The 24,152-nt window shown below is 33.5% G+C and overlaps 1 protein-coding gene across 3 annotated transcripts in view; it reads left to right on the top strand.

Moving 5' to 3' along the window:
- Nucleotides 1-79: 79 nt before the first annotated feature.
- The window catches only part of LOC134246566 (sodium bicarbonate cotransporter 3-like), a 35,246-nt gene continuing 11,173 nt past the window's right edge, over nt 80-24,152 (top strand). The window contains exons 1-10 of one of the 3 annotated variants that reach the window (XM_062728958.1): nt 80-132; nt 11,975-12,428; nt 13,965-14,096; nt 14,352-14,487; nt 16,841-17,001; nt 17,333-17,545; nt 17,953-18,137; nt 19,771-19,794; nt 21,931-22,173; nt 22,601-22,860. In XM_062728958.1, coding sequence (XP_062584942.1) covers nt 12,347-12,428; nt 13,965-14,096; nt 14,352-14,487; nt 16,841-17,001; nt 17,333-17,545; nt 17,953-18,137; nt 19,771-19,794; nt 21,931-22,173; nt 22,601-22,860 — 1,436 coding nt within the window. In that variant the 5' untranslated portion in view covers nt 80-132; nt 11,975-12,346. Of the gene's footprint in view, nt 133-9,662; nt 9,680-11,974; nt 12,429-13,964; nt 14,097-14,351; nt 14,488-16,840; nt 17,002-17,332; nt 17,546-17,952; nt 18,138-19,770; nt 19,795-21,930; nt 22,174-22,600; nt 22,861-24,152 lie in introns of those variants that run through there. The other 2 variants (XM_062728957.1, XM_062728959.1) reach the window with 2 other exon arrangements.

Below are 24,152 nucleotides of genomic sequence, written 5' to 3'. Positions count from 1 at the left end.
AAAATGAGCTAGTTGTCAAGGATTCCATGAGAATAATTTTCAGTACGAGTTACCTTTCTCGATTTTGATGACGTAATTGACCGGAAGTAGAGAAATTGACTGCGAAACGGGACAATGTCAGTGCTAGAAAGGGTGAGTTAGATGTTTTAGAAACATTATGGGAAGTAATTTTGTAGGTATAAAGGTGGTGCCATAGATCAGGTCTTGTGTGAACGAAAGCAAGTAAAAATTACTGACTTGTAAATAGGTCAATCGTCAATCAATTGATTATTTGATCCTGTCCCAGTTTCAAACACAGAAATTTTGTTGTTAACCACATGGTTGGACCATTGTTCATTTGTTGGCGAATGATTTGAGAGAAAAGCTGATGAGCGTCATATTATTGTCGTGCTTCACAATTAATTGTTGTTTTACTTAATACTTATTCATGTATATTTCTGCTATTTAATCCATGTCACATAAACCATCGGAAAACTGTCATGTGCTAGAAGTAGAAATCAGCTGATTTGTAGTCTCCATCATAGTCCATGTTTACTCAGCAACTTTGATAGGTATTGTACACTATGTAGGTAAAGAAAATATGAGTTCATGATAAATTGTTATTCCAATTTACAAGAAGTATACATCATTTATAAAAAATGGAATTGTTTATCTTAGATGTGATTTGGTTGTACAATGGAGTCTGACTGTGCTGTTCAAATCCTGTTCATGTCATTGGGATTTTGTTTATAGCTATAAATAGAATTATTTGTATGTTGTGAGTGAAATAAAAAGCAATGACCTTTGTCACCTTTGTATATAATGATTGTAGGTATTTTCCATCAAAATTTTCCCATCCCATTTACTACAGTAATTAGATATAATTTTAGTTGTGTAGAGAAACATTTGACAAGTAATTGAAACCAAAATAATTTGCATTGAACAAGCACTTCATAATTCAGACACAAAATTTCCTGTCTTGTACAAAATATTAAAATAACTTACACCTTAACTTAAATTTATTTCTCACAAAATGAATTACAGGTAAAGTTAATGTTAGAGATAAAAGCCAACTAATGAAATAACTCTGTCATTGTCTATTTGTCGATGGTTTTAAAGGTAATTAATGTATTAATATATCATTTACCAAGTGTTTTGTAACACTACATCATTCTCCATCATAATTGCAAGCTCCAAATGATGGCTTTTAAATCCACATGTATATTATTTTTTGTCCCCAGCTTTCACTGAAAGCGGGTGATATTCATTTGGGTATATATCCATCCATCTGTCTGTCTGCATGGCATTCTGTCTTTACATAACAATCAGAAAGATGAAGTTCAAGGTTGACTGTTTTTTCTTTATCCATCTGCATGATTTTTCTCAGTTCCTTTAACTTTTTCTCTTTTTTTACTGAAAAGGGGTACCATACACAAATTCCCTTAATAGGCTTGTTCATCCTTCTTTCCAGTGGATTGCAGTATTTTGCGTTTATTGTTTTGATTTCATTTTGAGTACAGTGTGATAAAAACTGTTACAGTTGTACTCCATTGTTGTATCTAGCTGCACCAGGAGGTCAGCATTGTCTATGATTTGCGTCAATGACCCTCATCCCAGGTGATCATATCTTACAGAATTTAAGGTATCTAATGTTATCAGGACGAGATGTTTACATTGTCAATGATCCATTGATGTCTAGTATCTCTGTGTAGATATGAAAGCTGCAGATTGAAAGATAAAATATTTTGTATTGACATTGTAATGCTCAAAAGCTTCCACATGAACTCTACAATAGAATGTACTTAATTCCTGCTGACACCGTGGTCATGATAGGAATAATTTCCAGGTTTTTTTTTAAACTCATATTTTTTAATGCTTGCATGAACTTTGAGAACATTTTTTATAGTACTTGAAGTACTTTACATGAGTTGCAGTTTTCTTTAATATATTTCTTACAAGAATTTAACCTTGCCCTATATTTTAAAGCTGACAATCATTGAAGATCTGTATTAATTTTATCAGTTAAATGAAGAAGACTAACAATTGTATTTTACAGTAAATGTCCAAGATATTGACATATATACATACAGTGTATTTATGACTGGAGACAACTTGAGAAATGGGTCAGTGCTTTTACAATTGTTGATAAATTACGCATCAGCCATTTTTAAATCAAACACCATTGACACAGTATTTCTGAATGTACCTCTCTAGTTACTGGCACCAGATGTGAACAGCAATCTGCATATTATATGTGAACCAGATTCACATGATCTTTAGTAAGATTGATGGCTCAATTAGTACCAAAGTAGTTTCAATTAATTAAACTTTTCTTGCACTGTTTGAGTAATTACGCCAATATGGAGATGTATTGGAGTGTTGGGATGTGAATTAAAAAACACTGCAGGTATCTGCCAACATAGTTATGCATTGGGGTGTCTACAATGTTAGATTTTCCAAAGGTAACAGTTTTGTACGAGTGTCGAGTGGTACGTTTATGTACACATCTAGTTAGTCTTCTAGTAATTAGTAACAGATCATATCAGCTGACAGCTTTAGCAGGTGATACACTTTTGCTTCTAGGATTCTGGAGTTATTGTAATTATGCTAGTAAATGTTGAAAACACAGCTGTCTGAAAGCTTGAACTTTAGGAAAAGAAACTTGAATGGTGGCCAATCAGGGAATAAATTGAGCTCACAGGAGAATGTTTATTTCCTATAGAAATGCCTTGTGGGCCTGAAACAAGTGAGGATGCCGGTCGTCAGGGATAACCTTCATGTTTATATCTGATAAGAAACCTGTTGTAGGTAATTAATAGGCATGTCAGCCACCTCAGGCATGACTGGTACTACTGATTCTTATATTGCTACATTAAAATATGGGGGTAGATTTTGGTATACATGTATTGAGTATACATCTGAAATTGCCTTTTAAAGTAAAATTTAATATAAATTTTTTCTAAAAGTTTTGATGCACTTCATTCTAGCCATAGATAGGGCTGTATCAATATATCAATATATCGATACGTATCGATATTCCAGAAAAATATCGTATCGAAAACTTGCTTCCAATACGTATCAGACAAGCAGTTTTTCTTCTAATTCTGTTAAAAAGATGGGAATTCTAATCAGCACAGATTTTATTTCACTTTTTTGAATTAAAACTGATCAATAATTATAGATTTATAAAAGAAATTACACAGTTTTTATAGTTATAAAATACATAACAATTTTATTTTAACATGTTGATTTTACAGTCATTAAAAGTTTCGATTGTAAGTGTCTTATTTACTGACTATGGGATAATTAAGAACCTTGAAATGGGTAATAAAACATCAATTTTTTATGACTCCATGAATTAAATGATTAATAAGCCTTTTTGATGGACTTGTTAAGAGTCCAATATATCGCATATCGCTTTAAAAAATATTGTATCGTATCGAAATGTTTTGCTCAATACACAGCCTTAGCCATAGACAGTATATGTCACAAATATTCTACAGACTTTTAAAGGGATATTAATTGATCTTGCACAAAAAAAAAAAACGGAAAGAATTTTGCAATTCTGAAGTATACTTTCTATATTTAAACTACATATGCATTGTATGCTCTTGGGATATTCTAGTGTAATCGGCTGGGGCTTTATTTCTCAGAAACGGAACAAATTTTACCTATGCATACTATTTGTACGTGACAGCATGAACAATTTGATTGCAGTGTATCTCCTTTCATGCTTTGGACAAAATGACAATGTCACATTGTGCAACAGGATGTTCTTTAAGGAAAGACATGCCTGATGCAATGAACAATTTTACCTTGCTCTTTTATATAAGTCTTTTAGAATAGTACTTAGACATTAGCTTTAATTTATATAATAATATGGTCATTTAACTCTTACAGAGCCTTTGAATTAACAAGAAATTATAAATGCAAAATTGCAAGAGGGTCCAATTTGGCTAATGGGACAATTTGAAAGTATTTTGATGGGAAGCTCTCAGCGTATGGCTTTTTTTTTCTCTCTTCTCTCTCTCTCAAGGAACAATCTGCAGGTCTATGTTTGATACATTTATATTAGTAACTGAAAAATGTTTGCTAATTAAATCACATCTGTGTAATTTTCTGTTTCAGAGAGAGATTTAGTGCTGTTTATTATGTGCAATTTATTTCAAGACGTTTAATCAGGACTTATCAATAGTGTTTAAATGAAAGGGAATAAATCCTAAGATATTACCTTCTCTATCACAATATTTACTGTTTTCTTTAATACCAGTACCCTGTCTTCATTCCTTGTACTGTGACAGTGTTGTTTCTTAATTTCATTCGGGGTTCTTCTGTATATCGTGGATTCATCTGAATGTGATTCTTTATTTGTAAAAGATTTGATTGGACGATACCTGCATAATATAGAGGCCATACATATTTCATCTGTCTCTGTGGGCCCTGATTTAGATCGATGGTGGTCTCCTATGAGGTTTCGGAATGTTTCACACAATTGAACTGTGGTAGAAAAAATTAACATTAGTAAGACCCATGTAATGATGGATAAGCAGTCTTAAATGATAAAAGCCTCCGAGACTAGTTAAATTAATTCAGTGCAGGTAGCATGATGTAGTGGAATGATTCTTTTCTAAATGTAGGATATTTAACTGGTATTCTTCAGAGTCTGAAATCTAGGACATATTGATTGTGGTCCATATTGTATCTATCTTAGCAAAAAAAAAGATTTCAATGAAAACAGTCAAATTATATAATCATTTGTTTACATAATAGATTTGGTAAACAAGAGTGTTTGTTTGTAGGTTATGTAGAGTAGGGCCAAGAAGTTGACAAATAATGTTATAATATTCCATTCAAATTTCACTCCTTACAAAACTTAATTTCTGATTTTTGTTGTAATGAATTTAAGCTTTAGTATACAGAGCTTGTAACAGTCTATTGGGATGAGAAATTTATACAGGTATAAAATTGTTGAGGGAAAAAAATTGTAAACTTGAAAGATACAGTACCTTGTAAGTAAAAGAGGCTAGGTGTCAGATTTATTATCTGATAAATTGTTCACGTGGACATTCCTGCATTTAAAAAAATAGTTTTATTTTGTTTTTTGGTTAAAATTTATGCATAATTTAAAAGTATTCAAACCACTTGCAGTTCTTAATTGCCATATAAATCAGATACATTTACTTCTTAATTTATAGAGAATATTTAATATAAGTTCTATTTTGCCAGAAAAATCCACAGTTCTACATTTCTATAGAAAAAAAAATTAGTGAATTCTAAATTGCTAGATACAGATTGCAGCAACTATATTATACATTATTTTGAGATACAGAAGTGTTTAATTGTGTAATGACTGTGGATATCAGCCTGGGTAGCTCAGTCAGTAGAGCTTCTAACTATTGTTGGGTCTCTGGTTCCATTCCATACATTTTCTTCTTTCCTGGATACTAAGAAAGAAATTAACATGCTTAGAAGATATTAAGGTACTGCAGTACTGATTTGTTACAGTACTAAGTTGTTAATTGCTCTTTAACAGCTAAAGTAAGTTCCAAATTGCCATTTTAGGAGTCAAGTCATTTAAATTGTCAAAGTAGAAGAAAAACAGATTATAGTATATTCCTAGTTGCTGTAGGAATCAGGTAATTGTCATGTAGTTCTGAAATGGAATAAAGATTATGGTCATAATTCTATTGTTTTGCTAATGCTGCAGTAAGTTCTAATTTTCTTTAGAAATACACCTACACATGTACACTAATTGAAGATCTGAGCATGCATGAATACAGTTATTTTAGATTACAGCAAGTCTGCAAATAATTTTCACTTTGATATTTTACTAAAGCAGATGGTATATATTTCTTTTAATTTGGAAAAATGCATAGAATAAATTAATAAGCAAATGATTAATGAAAAATTTTACAGCTGCATGGTAATTAAAAATTTGATCTGGTAATAAACAAAACAAATGCCATCAACCTTGACCTTGTTTGTATTTTAAAATTCCCCAGAACAATATGTACTGCGTGCTACCTTTACAAACATTTTGAAATTTAATTTTTTTTGGAAAGTTTTAGGAAAGAGTAAATTTGGAAAAACATCCATTTTGGTTATAAAGATGACCTTATTTTGATAGTGTTTTAATTTTATGAAAATCTGTGAATCACTCCGACTGATCCTCATATAAAATGTAGTTTACTCAATAAGGAGAGGATAATTATTTCTATGTTAATGATCTATCAGGCAGTTTTAATCCATTCATGTGTTTACTTCTGCGTTTCGTAATATTTTAACTTATGATAAATGAAAGTCTCTGATTAATTTGCTATCTCTGAGAAGGGATCAAAATTTTAAATTAATTCAAAAAGTTATATAATAATCTGTGTGAGAACAAATGGTTGTGGTTTAATATTTAGGAGGTAATAAAGAAGCTGTCCCATTCATCTGCACTAGTCTTTCAAGGAGTTAATGAAATGATGCACGGCTTTAATAACTTTGTTGTGTAAATTAAATGAGATCTTGGGATTGCCAGTCCCACCATTGTCGACTGGTTTTTTCTTTCAGAATCAGAAAAGGTTCTTTCAAGGAAACAGTTCTGGATGACGGAAAAATACAAGGGAAAGGAATTGACCTGGGTGGTTTATACCCAGTCATAGTTTAATATGTGGATATTTTATGAGGGTTTAAGCATCTGAAGTACATCTCTGCCTGTTTAAACAGCTATGTGACTCTCTGTGATACTGATATATAGATTGTTGACACTATTTACTTTACGTTTCATACCAGTCACTGAAAGCTAGGGTACAATATCTTTGATATTTTGGAGATTGGCTGTTAGTGATTTGAGTTTATTTCTGTGAATGTTCACTACTGATGAACAGCCAATGTGAGTTGGAATTTAATTCAAATTTTCCTGACTTTAACTTAGTTTAAGGTAACTTTGTACTATATTGTCATGTATGCCATTTCCTCCCTATAAGCAGGTGTGGGGTCATTTGCATTTTTTGACCATAGGAATTGTAATTCATAGTTTTAAAATGGAAATAAACAATATATCCAGAAATATAACTGGTACAGAGTTCCTTGCATATTGTTCTCTGAAAAAAGGAAAATTATGTAGGGGCAATACATTGTCTGTAATGTTGTGTTCTATCATGGAGATAAAAATACATGTACTTGTTTTTATGGAGATTGAGAGCTGAATACTCATTCAGCTGTGTAAAATTTATTTAGAATATAGTATTGTTACTGTACTTAGGTTTCATAGATAAACTTCATGGTTATGAAGTGCAAAATTACCAGGTTTTGTGTTCATTCTCTTTCCACAAACTTTCCTTTTTTTAGGTCACCTGAGTAACTCAGGTGACCTATTGCTATCCGTTTTCGTCCGTCGTCGTCCGTCGTGCGTCGTGTGTTAACATTTGAACATTTTCAGCTTCTTCTCTGAAACCACTGAACCAATTTCAACCAAATTTGGTATACAGCATATATGGGTGGAGGGGAAAAAAACTGTGAATTTCATGGTCCCCGCCCCCCTGGGGCCTGAGGGGTGGGGCCAAAACCACTAAAATTAATGAAATCTTTAAAAAATCTTCTTCTTTACTCCTGGACAACAAGCAGGCAAACTATTGGCATGAATGTTATGAGCATTGAGTCCTCTACTAAAATTGTGAAATTCATGGCCCCAGGGTCAGGGGTTCTAGTGCTAGGGCGGGGCTCTATAGATTATATAGTGAAAATGCATTATTTCTTTGAAAATCTTCTTCTCTGCTCCTGGGTATTAGATAAACAAACTAAACACATAGTTATGATGAGCAAGAATGCCTCTTCCAGATTTGTGAATTTCATGGCCCCAGGGTCAGGGGTTCTGGTGTTAGGGCGGGGCTCTATAGATTATATAGTAAAAAATGCATTATTTCTTTGAAAATCTTCTTCTCTGCTCCTGGGTATTTAATAAACAAATTAAGCACATAGTTATGATGAGCAGGAGTGCCTCTTCCAGATTTGTGAATTTTATGGCCCCAGGGTCAGGGGTTCTGGTGTTAGGGCGGGGCTCTATAGATTATATAGTGAAAATGCATTATTTCTTTGAAAATCTTCTTCTCTGCTCCTGGGTATTAGATAAACTAACTAAGCACATAGTTATGATGAGCAAGAGTGCCTCTTCCAGATTTGTGAATTTTATGGCCCCAGGGTCAGGGGTTCTGGTGTCAAGTCCGGGCTCTATTGATTATATAGTAAAAATACATTTATTCTTTGTAAATATTTTTCTTTGCTTCTGGGTTTTAAGCCAATGATCCAAGTATATATATATATATATTTATGATGAAGAAAGGTGCATCTAGCAAAGTGGGTTTTTATGCCCCCAGGGTCAAGGGGGTGGGGTGTGGTTACATAGCCTGAAAATAAATTAATGCTTTGAAATCTGCTCTTTGGTATTAATCAACCATTTTATGATAAAATTTGGAAAATTTTGAAATATATGGCCCTGGGTCAGTGGTTCCTTTGGGGTGAGGCGCACAACTGGTTATAAAGTGGAAGTGCATTTTCTCTTTGTTACTCTGATCTACCTCTGGGTATTAAGTAAATAGAGTAAGCATGCTAAGTTAATAATTATGATAAGCAATGGTGCCTCTTTCAAAATTGTAAATTGTGAATTTCATGGCCTCCGGTTTAAACACGAACCAAATTTAATTGTTTGAAAGTTGTTACACAATACTCAGGTGACCTATAAGGCCCGTGGGCCTCTTGTATGGAAATAGAATGGACACATTAAACCTATGGCTGTGACGATGGCCCTTCTAAAGAGGATCCTTCCTGTCTTGTATGTAATCAGGATAGGGAAAATGATCTTCTTACTGACCTATCTGGTGACCTCTATGACCTTATCTGACATTGGCTGACCAGGGATAAAGTCAGGTCACCTCAGGGGTCAAAGAGTCAGTATGCATGCTGTCTGAATAAATATTTATGAATGGTCTGGCACAGTAATGAATTCAGCATTAAGAAATACATGAATATAAATGGTATACAGTGTACATAACTTGTGTACACTGTATTATCAAGACTTTCTTTCAATCATGCAAGTTCATTTTTACCTGTACGAAACTAATGTCTTAAAATTTCACAAAGGAGTTTTAAGGGGACAATCCTTCTGGTGTAATGTGTGAGAGATAGCACAAGTTCATCTGGGTCAGGGGATTACGTAAAGTACATCAGTACATTAGTACAGTAGTAAGTCCTAGAATGACTGATTGACTTAGATACAAAGTGAGACATGAATTTGGACTTTAATGAGATAAATCAAGAATGTTGACCCATTCCTTTTTCATCAACGTCACAAAAGTCAGTCGCAAAAGTCGTGGCAGTTTCTGATGACGTAGGGTTCATATTCCGTGTCAACATTACCTCTGGATGAATTGACGGGGAGGAAAAGAGATCATTGGGTATCAATAACTGGGGGGACTTATATAAGGGCCTAGATATCCCCTTCTGAATATTTTACTGCAGACGACAAAAAAACATTGACCACCCCAGAGAGGGAAAGGATGTTTACTTTTTTTTTATTGATTCCCATCTCGTCTTAGCATAGAGCATTGAATGGAGGCTTCTTTATTACTTTACTGTGATACAACTCCAAGGAAGTATTTGTAAGCTGAATTTGTGAACTTTTAACTGGAGGAATTACATTGCATTGATTTAGCTACAGGTAATAATGTTTGAAACCTTATACAGATTTTAGTGTCAGTTGTAGCAAGGTTATAGCTACATTAAGAAATGTGCTCTCTTATATCAACATTGATAAGTGTCAATATATAATGATTGAGGCCAAAAGGTCTTCTTTCAGTGTTACTCTGAACTGATTCAATGTGGAAAAACATGACACACTTGTGTAGTTTGTAGTTAAATTTATAGATCAGTCATGTTTACTATTTGACATATGGAAGAAACTTGGTCATTAATTAGTGTAATTAAAATATAAGTAGCCTATGGAATAAATAGGGTGATTCGGATTAATTCTATTCATGAAGGGAGTCGTTGATGACCTTGAGACAGGGTTCAAAACAAATAGGCAAAAATACAGCATATGATTTCTGAAATTGATTGGGCACTATTTTCATTCAGGCAATAAACCTGGGATTTTATTGGAGAGATACAGCTGCATATGATGGGAGAGCTCTGACTCTGCCAAGGAAATTCCCTCACATGTACCAGGGAATAGTAAACTGTGTGCATGTGGCACAAGGCTGATATGGTCACTGTTAAAATACATAAAATATACAGGTACACCCAAACATTATTGGATGGTCATCATCCTCAAAACATGCTGTAAATAAGAATCTCGATTATGATTCATTAAGAAAAAAGGACTGTATAATAAAGTTAATAATTACAGACTTGATGAATGAAGGTAGATGCTAAGTATAGGGTATACATGCGTACCTCGCTACAGCTCTGAAATTACAGGCAGTTACCGTAGTGTAATTAATTGATGTCTGGCCCTTGTGTATAAACATGAACCTTGCTGATGGTCACTAACAAGCATGATGTTGGAAATGGGGAGGGGATTGTTCTTGCTTTAATTAACTGATGTACATATAAATAAGTATAGGATTTTCTCCTTTGTTAAATCAAATTCCATAGAAATTTAATGAGATTTATTTTGTGTAACTTAAGAGAGAAAAAAATGATTTTTAGAGATTTCCTTTTGCTCTTTATTCACAAGAGTGGAGACGAATATCATACTGAAATGGATTTGCATGGATAAAATGTCCATAAATATGCATATGATTGAATGAAATAATTCTAAAGGGTTAAGAATGTAAAATGAAAATGAGACAAAATTTTACATAATCCAAAGTGTGTTGTAGGTTCTCAGGTCAGACATGCATACATGCACACATTAAAATGTGAATCACTTCGTCAGTGTGTGTGTTGGTTTTCTATCTGTATCTGTGGTTAGTCTGATATCTATGATGGGTTGTTTAACTTATGTATCATCTCCCACAGTTATAAGTAGTTAACCCTTTGGTTTGTTTGTCTATCTGTGAACCCTGACACCCCACAGGAGAAGTCTGTACTTTGTCTACTGAATACATAACAAGTGTACACAGTGGGGAAACTGTGTATGATAGACTGGTAATCAAGAGTTAATCAGCTGATAAATGTCTCTTCTAAAACCAGTCACCTTCCCAGCATTTCCAAAGCCTTCAGATCAACCAATAACAGGCAATCCTCCAATACACTGATTTATTTACAATTAACTGGAAATTTTCCCAGTAAAAGATCTCCGGTGGTGATATGTGACAAATATTGGTAGATGTTAAAGTATCTATTTACAAAGTGTACATGTACCTAACAAATAGACAAATACATTTTATACATAAGTGTGAAAAACGTGCCAGAATATGTTTAATATTGAGGGTTTTAAGTATCCATTAATTGCTATATATATTGTTTCTTGTGTTACAGTAGTAGAGTAATAGTGTTAATAAATTTTAAAGTCAATTTCAGCAAAATCACTCTTTGTGGGGTCAGTTTTCTGTGTGTTTTTTTTTTTTTGGGGGGGGAATTGATGAGTAATATCTGTGAAAAATTATGTTTCATGGTAGACATAAATTTGGAAATTAATTTCATGAAAATTAGATAAAGCTTTTCTGAATTTGTTCTGTTTAATTTTAACCAAAAGTTGATTTAAAGCATCTTTGGGTGATCTGTGAAAAGGGAAATAATAATCTCTGATATCCATAGTTAGTTATAAAGTATTATTGTGCATGCATTTATTAGTATTTACCCTGTATGGTAGACATGAATATCAGTACTTTAGTGATCTTTCATGCTTTGAATTTGAATAGCCCTGAATACTAATTTTATTCAGTCTGTTCTAAATATATTATTTTACGCAATATGAAATTGATGTATGTACTAAATATTTCCTACTTTAGTAGGTCACGTACACTGATTTGTCATTGACTGAAGAATGTTTTGTCCTATTTTGTTCCAGATGGCAGAGTATCTGTGTAACGATCCTTGGACAATGGAGGACTAGCAAACACTGCAGAAATAGCTGGAACCTATTAAAGACATTGTATTTAATTAAATCATAACTACCTGTTGATCGCCAACTGACCCAAGGAATAAAATAAAAATCAGCTCCAGGAAAAAGGATACTGTCTTGTGTGTCTCCATTAGTAAGCATCATGTGTAGACAACCCTCAGGTTATTGAAATTAAAACAGTGAAAAACCAATCACACTTCATTAGACTCCCCGCCATACAGCAAATAAATCTAATCTGTGATAGTGTAGGCAGTCATATTACTGGATATTTATTTCATCTGAACCAGCCAGGGGAAGGAGAGCCCTGTGACAATTAATATGGACAACCAGCAGCAGCCGGTCAGGGACCAGGGACTCATTTCTGTCGCCTCACATGTGCTGGATGATTCCGATATCAGAAGTAAGGCCATATTCCTCACTTTTAATAACAACAGAAAATGCATGTGAACTTTTTATTTGTTTGAAGACATTGATTTGGAAGCAGGGTACTGAGGGAAGGGTAGGGGAGTTTTTACTGTGTATATCTATATACTTTATATATGTACAATGTGAAAACCAGTCCTGTCCAGGTACCTGGAAGCCATGACAGAGATATATTTGTAAGAATGAATTACTTGAAATATGATAAGACACTAGCTTGTACAGGGATTCAGTATTTCTAATACATAAAAAAAATCACATAGAAGGAAAAGTTTTATACAGTGCCTGCAAACCTTGTAATGTAAGGCAAGTATTTCCTGAAACTGTTCAATTAGCAGTGCTACAGAGAGGTTACTACAATGATGTAACAGGGAATTTTGTCTTTTTTTTGTAAGCAGGTTCTCATAGCTAAATGATTTAGTGGTAGAAAACAGACACTTGACACAGAAAACTGTTACCCTCTGTTCTCGTTAAGTTTACAATCTATGTGATTGTGAGCAATAAGGGTAATTACCATCTGTTGTTTAACTGAAGTCACCTCATAGCTGTAACAGTAAAAGTACAGTAGTAGTTGATGTAATTTTTGGGGTAATTTACCAACTGAAGATAATGTTTTCTTGTGTTTAAAGAGACACTTAGATGTATGTGTTGCTTATAGGGGAGGGAAAGCTAGCTTGGATGGGATGGGGGAGGGTTTTCTCAGTGAAAAAATTGATCAAATACAGTTTGAACTTTGGTATCTCACACACAAATATGTCAAGGTGATTTGAAAGCTGTTCCTACCACTAATTCTTCTGGTATTTTACCCTCATTATCTCAAATTCTCATATATATTGGAAAATTTTAACCCAGTCTAAGTAGGAGATATTGAGGTTTTACTGTAATTAAATAGTTACATAGGTAGGGACATTAGATCACGGTTTTCTCAGAAATATTTGTATTCTAAAATACGATGTGCAGTCTAGTTCAATGATAAAACGATCTATACTCAACATCATTAATTAAATTTATTGATCAATACTTAGTTTACTAAAAGAAGTTAACAATATATGTTTGTAACATTCCAGTTATTTATAAATATATATAAACACCATCATCTATATATACATTCAGTAGGTCTTTCTTTGTTAAAAATTCCATAGGAAAGATACTATTAAATGAAAAATTAAATTTCATAAAGAGCAAAATTGTAGATTGAATTTGAATAATGCCTACACTATTTGTATGAGCCTCAAATTGGTCTTTGTTTAACTTTCATACCTTATTTGTTGACATGACCAGGTGCTGGCCGAGGACGTCTGAATATTATGATTAAATAATAAATGCTTAAATACATTGCAGTGATAAATGGCTATAGTTAATTCATGCATTTTTGAAATAAATTTCCTAGAATACTATCAATAAAGGTAAATCCATAAGTCTTTGTCAAAATGTTGACCTCAGTTGATAAATATGTATACTATTAAATAGTTCAGGAATATGTTATGTAATTTTTAAAATTATTTTTTATTTTTAGATCATCGATCAACTGATGCAGTATATATAGGATTACACGTGCCAAAAAGAAAACATCGACATAAACGCCACAAACACCGAAAGGTAGAAGGGGACAAAACCCAGAGCAGTCAGCCAGAGGTCTTCAAAGATGGTACGATGTGATAATTGTCCTAACAGGCTATAAACCAGTAGAATTACATTTAGCAGGGAAGTGTACATGTATTGGCTATCGTATTAATGCCTTTAGATCTTAATTTGTTTTTCATGGCCATTTGCTGTGTATTTATTAGTAAACATGTCCTCTCTGATATACCAGTATGTAAAGTCAAGGGCAGGTGGTCATTATGTAGTCTTTTTATCAAAGCTTGATATTGACAGTATAATACTTGTACATTTAATATTTCAGTTGCCAACCCTGCCCAGCGGGTTCAGTTCTTGTTGGGGGAGGAAGAGGATGAAGAACACAAAGCCCACGATTTGTTCTGTGAAATGGAGGAACTCTTCTATAATGGAGATCAAATGGAGTGGAAGGAATCTGCTAGGTTTGTATCCCGCCACTGAATAAAACTCTGGAATCAGACTAAGATTCCGATACAACTTAATTAATATGGCCATTTCTCCCCCAGAATCTTCATACAGGAAACCACTCATGCATCACTGCTATGTACATTTTGTCAATTTTTTGTCCATTTCCCCAAAAAGCATTGAAGCAGATCTTTCATTTGCCCAAGAACCATTAATATTTCATAAGCTTGAAACCTTATTCTCTCAAAGACTTAAGAAAAGATACATTAGTAAAGTAAAGACATTATGACAGATCAGCCTTCGAAAATGATGTAACGGCAAACATAATAAAATTATCATCATGTCAGTGTTTGTACACTGAAAATAGATTTTCATCAGTGTGTCAGTTAGAACAATCTTTTCTACAGCTACAAACATAGCATACACACACGCACACAAAAAAAGAAAGACCACCATTAAATTGATTTTCTTTCTCACCTTCGTAGCAAATATGACAAAACAGTACCTTTCACTCTGCCAAGTGATGCTCAGTGAAAGACATAAAAAAGCTGTGTATTAGCATTACAATGGTAAAAAAAGCCAAGTATTAATTCTATTTAAAAACCTTGTGACTCATTCATTGATGTGAAAGAGTTTAAATTGATGGTTTTGGCAGTATCTTAAGTTAAACAAATAAGTGTAGACCATTCAAATAGTGAAAGAGAAAAATGTGAAAACTGTTTCCTCTTGTCTTCTTGCTTGAATAACATGACGTATGTCGAACATAATACAAATAAACCATTTGTGCAGTTTTAAAAAAAAAATCTTGTTTATACATTGTCTGTTAAAAAAGCTTTGAAATGAAAGGATGGAATGCCTTGTATTTCAAACTTATGCATCTATCTTTTTGACAAAACCTGATATACAATAACTTTAATATAAAGAACACAATTGTTCAATAAGTACAATACATTTGACCTATTTATAAAAACTTATTTTATATTAAAAAAAAACTCCCTTACCCTATCAAATTATTCTGAATCTGTGTCTGGAATAAAGTAGTTGGTGGAAAATTGAATTTTCTTTAGATTTTGAACATAAAGTCAGTTTTTATGTACAGTACATGTACCTTTCCCCAAATCAATTTCCTTGTATCATAGTGTGAACCCCGGAATTTAAAGCTTCTGAAAATTAAAGAAAAATTAAAATATATATTACTGAATCAAATCTAAGTAAAACTAGAACAAAGTTAAATGTCTGCTATCAATTCATTCGCAAGGCCTACTAGCATTTTAGATCATGTTTCCTTTTGGTTCTTATACTATATGTACTATAGATCACTATATTTTCATGACATATCTTTTTCACGAGATGGCTATTTGGTATTATAAGCGATTCAAAATTTTTGCAAGCAGGGTTCAACACTAACATTTTTAGACTTTGGTCCGACCGGACTAGTGCTTCTTTACTTTTACTAGACCGCGGGCAATTTTATTAGTCTGTCAAAAATGTAAATAGAATTAACATTGCAATGTACTTTTTGAAAAAATACTTTTTTGACATAAACAAAGCATTTACATAAAATATTTTATACCAGGATTCGTTAAAACTGCGCGATCAGGAACTACGATCTTATTCACGATCTCGTTTGTTTTTTCTCTATATGATTATATCATCCAAACGTCCGACATCTTTCTTTATGTGTCATACTAAATCATGATCATTAAAATGTTTCATTTCAGACCAATGAGTCCTAAAATTAAGCGCAAGAAGCTAGAAAGCTAAAAATACATATGGGGTTTTCCAGTGAAAATTGTAGAGAATTGAACATCGGTAAATTCTTCCCCCCCCCCCCCCCCCCCCCCCCCCCCCCCGAAAACTTTATTAGTCTGTTCGGACTTATTACCCACAGATTTTATGAGTCCGAATGAAAATGTATTAGTCTGAGACTAAAGGACTAACGTTAATGTCGAACCCTGGCAAGTAGGAGTTTTTATCATGTAAATCCTCATCAATACAAATATATGTGGGAATAAAATTTTCCCAAGCAGACAGACTCACATAATTCCGCGTAAATAAAGTTCTCTTGAATAAAAAGTGATTTCCATTAATTATATGCTTGATGAAAACATAATGCCTTATTTCATATGATGAAAGAAGTCATTTGAAAAATTGGTTTTTTAAGTCATTTAGAATTCCTTAACTAAATGTTTTCAACTATACAACTACATGTATTTGGGATAAAAGGGGTAGATAATATCATCCCTTTCTACTTGGTCCTTATGTGACTGTAACTAATAATACCAGCATATTATGGTCTTTAATTCAATAAGTATGAATTACTACCACTTAATTTCACTGATAATTTCTTTCTGTAATTCTACATTTCAGGTGGATAAAGTTTGAAGAGGATGTGGAGGAGGGGGGAGAGAGGTGGTCCAAGCCCCATGTAGCCACCCTGTCTCTCCACTCTCTGTTTGAACTCCGCTGTAACATCCTCAATGGAACCGTCATGTTTGATATAGAACCCTACGACCTGCCATCTCTTGTCGGTAGGTAAAATTGATCTTGTGTTGGTAAGTAAACATTGTTCAATGTCACATGCAAAGACATTTTATAAGAGTTTGTAGTATACAAGTGAAGGACAAAATAAATTCTTTTTACTCTTGGAAAGTAAATGACAATGCATGCACCAGAATGTAACTAAAATCAGAAAGGGAATTTTTTTTCCAAATTTACTTACATGATAAATGCATATTATGATCACTCTAATGGAATGAAAGAAGACTGAGATCCAAATAAAAAAAAAACTTTCCTAAATATGAGCATTTTTGAATTGAAGAGAATAAGTAATGTTAAGTTTTGGTACATTGGTTTATCTAGAGTTGGTGGTAGACACAATGGTTGCCAGTAAACAACTGGAGGAAAACCTGAAGGAACAGTTTGTAGACACCATGTTGATCCGACATCGCCACCAGAACCAGAAAAAGCCACAGAGGTCGGAAGAGAACGGAGGAAGCAAACTTCATCTGCCCTTAATTCGATCTTTTGCTGAAATTGGCAGGAAGAGTTCAGTCCCTTCCTTCCATAAACATGGTAAAATGAGAGTTTGGAAAGGAACTCACAGCAAACAATATTAATAGTGATAATACACTATACTATGTATTTATATTGGGTCACAATTTATTACTGTGACCAGTGTCTCTCTTTACCAAAATCTGGACACAAGGCCTAATTATTCCTAATTGTACATGCATATTTCCATCAGACATTTTCCAATGGGAGAAAAAACCCAAAATAAATGAAGATTATACATGTATATGGAACTAGGAATAGAGATTTCTTGAATATCTGAAGAAAGAAAATCACATATTTAATTAAACACATTTCTTCAAAATTATTATTGACCCTGAGGGATGAATAATTTCTTTTTTGAGATATTAAACAAAAATATATCGGCAATATATATTCAGTGCTGTATGCAGATGTATTTATTTGTGCAGCTGAAGATCCATCAAACCCAGCGCAGATACTGAAGAACAAGTTCAAAAGCGCCAAAAGTTCTCCCAACTTCCACGCTCCAGAAAAACAAGACAGTGGACCATTAGAGCACCATCCAACTTACTCGGGGAGTTTAACGGCCAATCAGAGTAGCAGCGATTTGTTAACCCGAGACTCCTCTCACAAGGTTAGATAACTCTGTCAGATCTTCTTCAACATTTGAAATCCTTAAGTTAACATTTAGTCTGAGCATAAGGTTATAGCAGTTTTGGCAAAATTACTGCTATTATATAATGTTAGGCATTTTAATTTAGAGATTTAAGAAAATTTTAACACCTGTCTAACCAGATAAATTGAGTAGGTTTATAACAAATATTTACTTATCTAAAAAAAAAAAGCATGAATTTTCTATCTTTAGTCATTAGAAGGATAAAAACACTTATAAAGAACAAAGTACTTAATTTTAAATAACATCCTAACATTTTAGGAAAACAAAAGAACGATTAAAAATCTGTAGAAAATGATGAGTTTCTGTTGAATTTTTAGTCACTGTCAAGGTTTTTCAAGGTATTGAGTCAGGTTGTGACGGCTGGAGTCAGTTACGTGGGGTGACATTAACAGTCATAAGGTCCCTGACGTTCACTGCTAATTTAACACCCTCGATTTGTCACATATCCGAATTTATGTATATTTCTGTATTCATTTAACGTGTAGTTTAACATCTGAGCGTCTCCTCTTTGCTTTAGTGTGCTGTAGTTGATGAACTTACAATTTTTTAAATTCTAGATGACAGTTTTGTTGTGTAGAAATTAATCTGCTAAATTTTTGGTTTGGTTTAATAGATCCTTCACTAATTTCAAATTATGTGAGCAGCATGATATTCTTTTTGTATTTCATTTTACTGGAAGATGAATTAAAAAAAGAAATGTTCCACAACACAATTTTACACTGTAAAATGTACACATTTGTATTTTACACATCATAAAAAATAAATATGAAAATAAATTTTGCTGTTTGTTAATAGTTATTGGTTAAAAAATGATAATTGAATTAACATTGGTACTTTTTTACATAATTTAGGGTGTGAGGGTAAGTGACTTTGTCATATGATTTCATTGTCATTCAAATTCTGTAGGCCCTCTGAACAAACAACCAAACTCTGATAACTACTCTCAAAGGTTACCACCCTTTAAAATTCATTATTTCTCTCCCATTTGTGTTGTGGTCACTATATATCTGGAATAGGAATAAATTAACATTATTTCACTGTGTAACAGACAAGATCCTTCCTTTTTGAATTAAATTTTCACAAGTCTTAGTTGAGTGTACACTGTGTGCCATCGAAAAAGTTAATCTTATGGAATGCATATTCCCACCAAGTTAAAATGACAGTCTTTAATAAACTTTAAATTTTTTTTCTTAGAAAGTGTCTTCTTTCTTTTCTGGAATGTTTTTAAAATATTGCTTCTACTTCTAAGGGCTGAAAATTCTCAGAACAAATAATATACATTTGTTTTTTCTTCTAAAAGTTCTTCTATTCATAATTTTTCTTTAATTTAGGACATACAAAATGATTATCCAATCATGAATAAAAAACATACCAGCGAATAGATCTAACCGTAAATAGAGGATTCCAGATAATGTATAAACACTGAAGGATTTACAGTGTGGAACCTCCATTATATTAATGTTGTTCAGTTTTACTTAAAGTTGATAAATATATCAAATTTTCCATACAGTTACATTTATATATATATTTTTTAATGAAATGAGTTATTATTATTTATAATAAAAGGTTCAATGTCTGTATAAATTTTCAGGACTTGAGTCATATGAGCAATCATGTAAGAACTTTACAAGCCACCTCAGTTATGGCATTGTTGTTTCTTTATCATTGTTAGTTGAACTAGTTCATATGTATCCATCATATGTAACTTCATGGCTATATTATGGTGAAAACTTGAAAGAAAGAATAATATGTGTTGGGCCTGTAGGATAAATATAAAATATATATTTTAATTTTTATTTATACATTAAAAGTCTTTGGTCTGCATTTCAGAATAATTTTGTTCAGCATGCTTAAATATTTAATTAAAAATTAAAAAAAAGAAAATATATTGAATCATATATACATGCATTGAATATACTTGAATCATGAAATTAGAGAAGAAAAAAAATCCTACTTTTTCATCAAATTGCATATTCTGATTTATACTTCAAATTTCTGTTGAATTAATGCCTGACCCTTTGATTCTGTTCAGTATTTCTTATCGGCCTAATGCTATTTTCCCGATGGGCTGAGGCAACATTAATGTTGCAAATGCATGCATCAATGTAGCTACACAACAAATTAATCAGTATACCTATCTTAGTTTGAAGACCCATAGAAACAGACCTGTTTAGAATTATCAGTTGTCTTTCATATTTTTTATCTACAGAAAATTTATAAGCCAAAAAAGTAAAATTTTGGCCACTTTTCAAGGGAGAACAAATATGAAAGTATATATTGTCACTGAAAAAAGGAAGACAACTCTGGATCAATTCTTGACAGATCTCATGCATGAAATTAGATGATGGCCTTGACCTTGGCAGAAAACTAACCTTCATGATTGATTAATCCTCATCAACAGAAGCCTTATACAGAAACAATAATGTTCAGTGAATTATCAGTTGTTTTTGCTGGTACATGGTTGATTTATAATTGCTAGGTGCATATGGTCTAAGCTAGCTGATATTAAACATATATTGAATGTGCAAAAAGCATGCATTCATTGATAAAATGCAGAAAACTTGATTAACAGATAAAATTTGAAAATTATCTATTACTGTTATTATATAAATTTGATCTATATTTATTTCGTTTGTGAACATTTTCATAAATGATTAAAAAAAGAAACAATTGTTTCATATCATTTGTGTCAGAATATTTTTAGCATAAAAGACAGTCACACACCTTTGTTAACTACACATGTTTTCGTAAATTGTCTAAAGATTTACATGCAAGTATCCCAAGTAAAGATATGTGAAATATTTTACAGATCCTCTACTAGCACCTTTTACTTTTTGGGGGGAGGGGGGTTACTTTTATTTTTGAAATATTATTCATACCAGTTACAAAATAGAAGCATATAATATCATACAACCTTATTTCCTTAAATTTTATTTCTCAGTTAAATTATAGTCCTATGTTCTTTTTACTGAAGAATACTGCACTTATAAATTTGGACCTTTCTGCTTTATGTTTGACTAATAGATAAACCTTTAAAAGTTCTGTTTTGTTTATGTTATATGTTGTTATGTTTCAAACTTATTTATATGTTTAGCAATGAACTATTTATTTGATTTATTCAGGTATGATACTTTATATAACGGGTATTATGTTATTGTGATGTCTCTTAATTATATATCTCTTGTTAGTTTGTCTGAGTTTCCTTTAAAAAAAATTTGTTTGTTATTTAAAATAAATGTATTTAGACTTCATTGATTCATCTGAATTCCATTAATCTGCCAACAGGCTTTCTGCAAATTGATCAAAATTTGTCCAATAAGGGGGCCCAGATTGTCTAAGTATAACATGGCCCTTAGGCGGCTGGGCCGTGATGTTAATTTTATATAAACCCATAATTATTCCAGTTTAAGCTTATGCTACGTGCTAGAAAGTTTAAAAAGGGAAGATCTGGGGTGATCAATCTTAAGAAATCTAGGTTATTTTGCATTTAAATTTTTTTTATTATAAATACCAGTTTTTCATTTATTTATTTTGATAAAATTTTGAGTTTGTAACCATTTGCACATTATAATTTTAGTATAAAATCTTTTTTATATAAAGTCTTTTCATATATTTTTTTATTGAATTGTAAGCAAGCTTTCAAATAAAAAAAACTTGGTCTCTCAGTAGACCCATTTAGATTTGATAGGCTGATTAACATGTAAATTATATTTGTACCCAGTGTGTAATTATCTCCCCTGCAACACTGTAGAGTCTGCACTTTATGAAGAAGATCCCCCCTGGGGCTGAGGCCGCTAACATTCTGGTGGGAGAGGTGGAGTTCCTGAACCATCCTGTGGTGGCCTTTGTCCGGCTCCTCCATTCCATCATCCTGAGAGACTTGACCGAGGTTCCCGTGCCCACCAAGTTTGTGTTTATATTGCTGGGACCTATGGGGGGCCAGAGCAAGTACCATGAAATAGGACGGTCTATAGCTACACTGATGTCAGACGAGGTTTTTTTCTGATTCTGTTTTTAAATTATGTACTTTCATTTGTTACTAATACTTACATACAAAGCAATTGTATGTTATATCTATGTTATATGTGAGGTCATGAATTAAAGGAATACTTTGTATATTTACAAACTGCTAAAGTTCGTACAAGGAGAAGAAAAAATTGTGGACCCCAAGATATTAAATTTGGGCTAGTAAATCTATAAAGTTGGGGGCAACATACCCCAAAAGATTGCAAATAACAACATACCCCAAAAGATTTCAAATGTTATTTGCAGCCCTGGAAAATACACATCTAATTTATCATATTTAAATACATACGTAAGTTGAAAAGTTGTTTGAAGGAAAATTCTTGTAAATGTGCTCATATTCTTGCATACATTTGGCATAATATGTTGTATATACTGTACATGTATCATTATCCCAGGTGTTCCATGACGTGGCGTACCATGCCCGGAACAGAGACGACTTGTTGGCTGGAATTGACGAGTTCCTGGATCAGGTCACAGTTCTCCCCCCTGGAGAGTGGGACCCCAGTATCAGGATTGAGCCCCCCAAACAGATCCCCTCCCAGGAGAGCCGGAGGAACAACTGTTATACGCCCCCCGCCAAGACGGAGGGGGGAGACCCAGAGGAGGTGGAGATAGAGATGGATCATGTCGACTCCTCTCTTGTTAGGACTGGCAGGTAGGTCATTATTCCATCACTCTAAACATAGGAGGGGGGGGGGTGATGACTCCTCACTTGTTATACCCCCTGCAAACGAAGTTTGGGGGGGTATATAGGAATCACCTTGTCCGTCTGTCCGTCTGTCTGTGCAAACGTGTCCGGTCCATATCTTTCTTACGGAGGGACATTAGAATCTTCTACTCCACACAAAGATTGCCCATGACCTCAGGGTGTGTCATGACCTTGACCCAAGGTCATTTGGGGAAGTTCAAGGTCACTGGAAGAAAAAGTTCATACTTCGTGTCCGGTCTACATCTTTTTTATGGATAAACTTGGTAGGTTCTCATTTCATGCAAAGATTGCCCATGTCCCAAGGGTGTGTCGTGACCTTGACCCAAGGTCATTTGGGGAAGTTCAAGGTCACTGGAAGAAAAATTTCATAATTCGTGTCCGGTCTACATCTTTTTTATGGATAAACTTGGTAGGTTCTTATTTCATGCAAAGATTGCCCATGACCCAAGGATGTGTCCTGACCTTGACCCAAGGTCATTTGGGGAAGTTCAAGGTTACTGGAAGAAAAATTTCATAATTTGTGTCCAGTCTACATATTTTTTATGGATAAACTTGGTAGGTTCTCATTTCATGCAAAGATTGCCCATGACCAAAGGATGTGTCCTGACCTTGACCCAAGGTCATTTTTGGAAGTTCAAGGTCACTGGAAGAAAAAGTTCATAATTCGTGTCCGGTCCATGTCTTTCTTTTGGATAAACTTGGTAGGTTCTCATTTCACCCTAAGATTGCCCATGACCTAAGGGTGTGTCATGACCTTGACCCAAGGTCATTTGGAAAAGTTCAAGGTCACTGGAAGTAAAATTCATAATTTGTGTCTGGTCGATATCTTTTTTATGGATAAACTTGGTAGGTTCTCATTCTACACAAAGATTGCCCATGACCCAAGGGTTTGTCATGACCTTGATTCATGATTCATGATTCATTTGGGGAAGTTAAAGGTCACTGGAAGAAAAAGTTCATAATTCATGTCCGGTCCATATCTTTCTTATGGATAAACTTGGTAGGTTCTCATTTCACACAAAAATTGCCCATGACCCAAGGGTGTGTCATGACCTTGACCCAAGGTCATTTGGGGAACTTCAAGGTCACTGGAAGAAAAATTTCATAATTCATGTGTGATACATATCTTTATTATGGAAAAACTTACTTCTGAAAAACCCAGCGGGGGGTATTTTGTCCCGTTTGGACAGTTCTAGTTAGGATTGGCAGGTACGCAATTTTAACATCACTCTAAAAAT

This window comes from Saccostrea cucullata, unplaced genomic scaffold (genome assembly GCF_032062105.1).
Source record: "Saccostrea cucullata isolate Sc308-1 unplaced genomic scaffold, CSIRO_AGI_Scuc_v1 ctg29, whole genome shotgun sequence".
NCBI classification, from domain to species: Eukaryota; Metazoa; Mollusca; class Bivalvia; order Ostreida; family Ostreidae; genus Saccostrea; species Saccostrea cuccullata.
The sequence above is the reverse complement of the archived record's forward strand: the minus strand, read 5'-3'. Positions and strand labels throughout refer to the sequence as shown.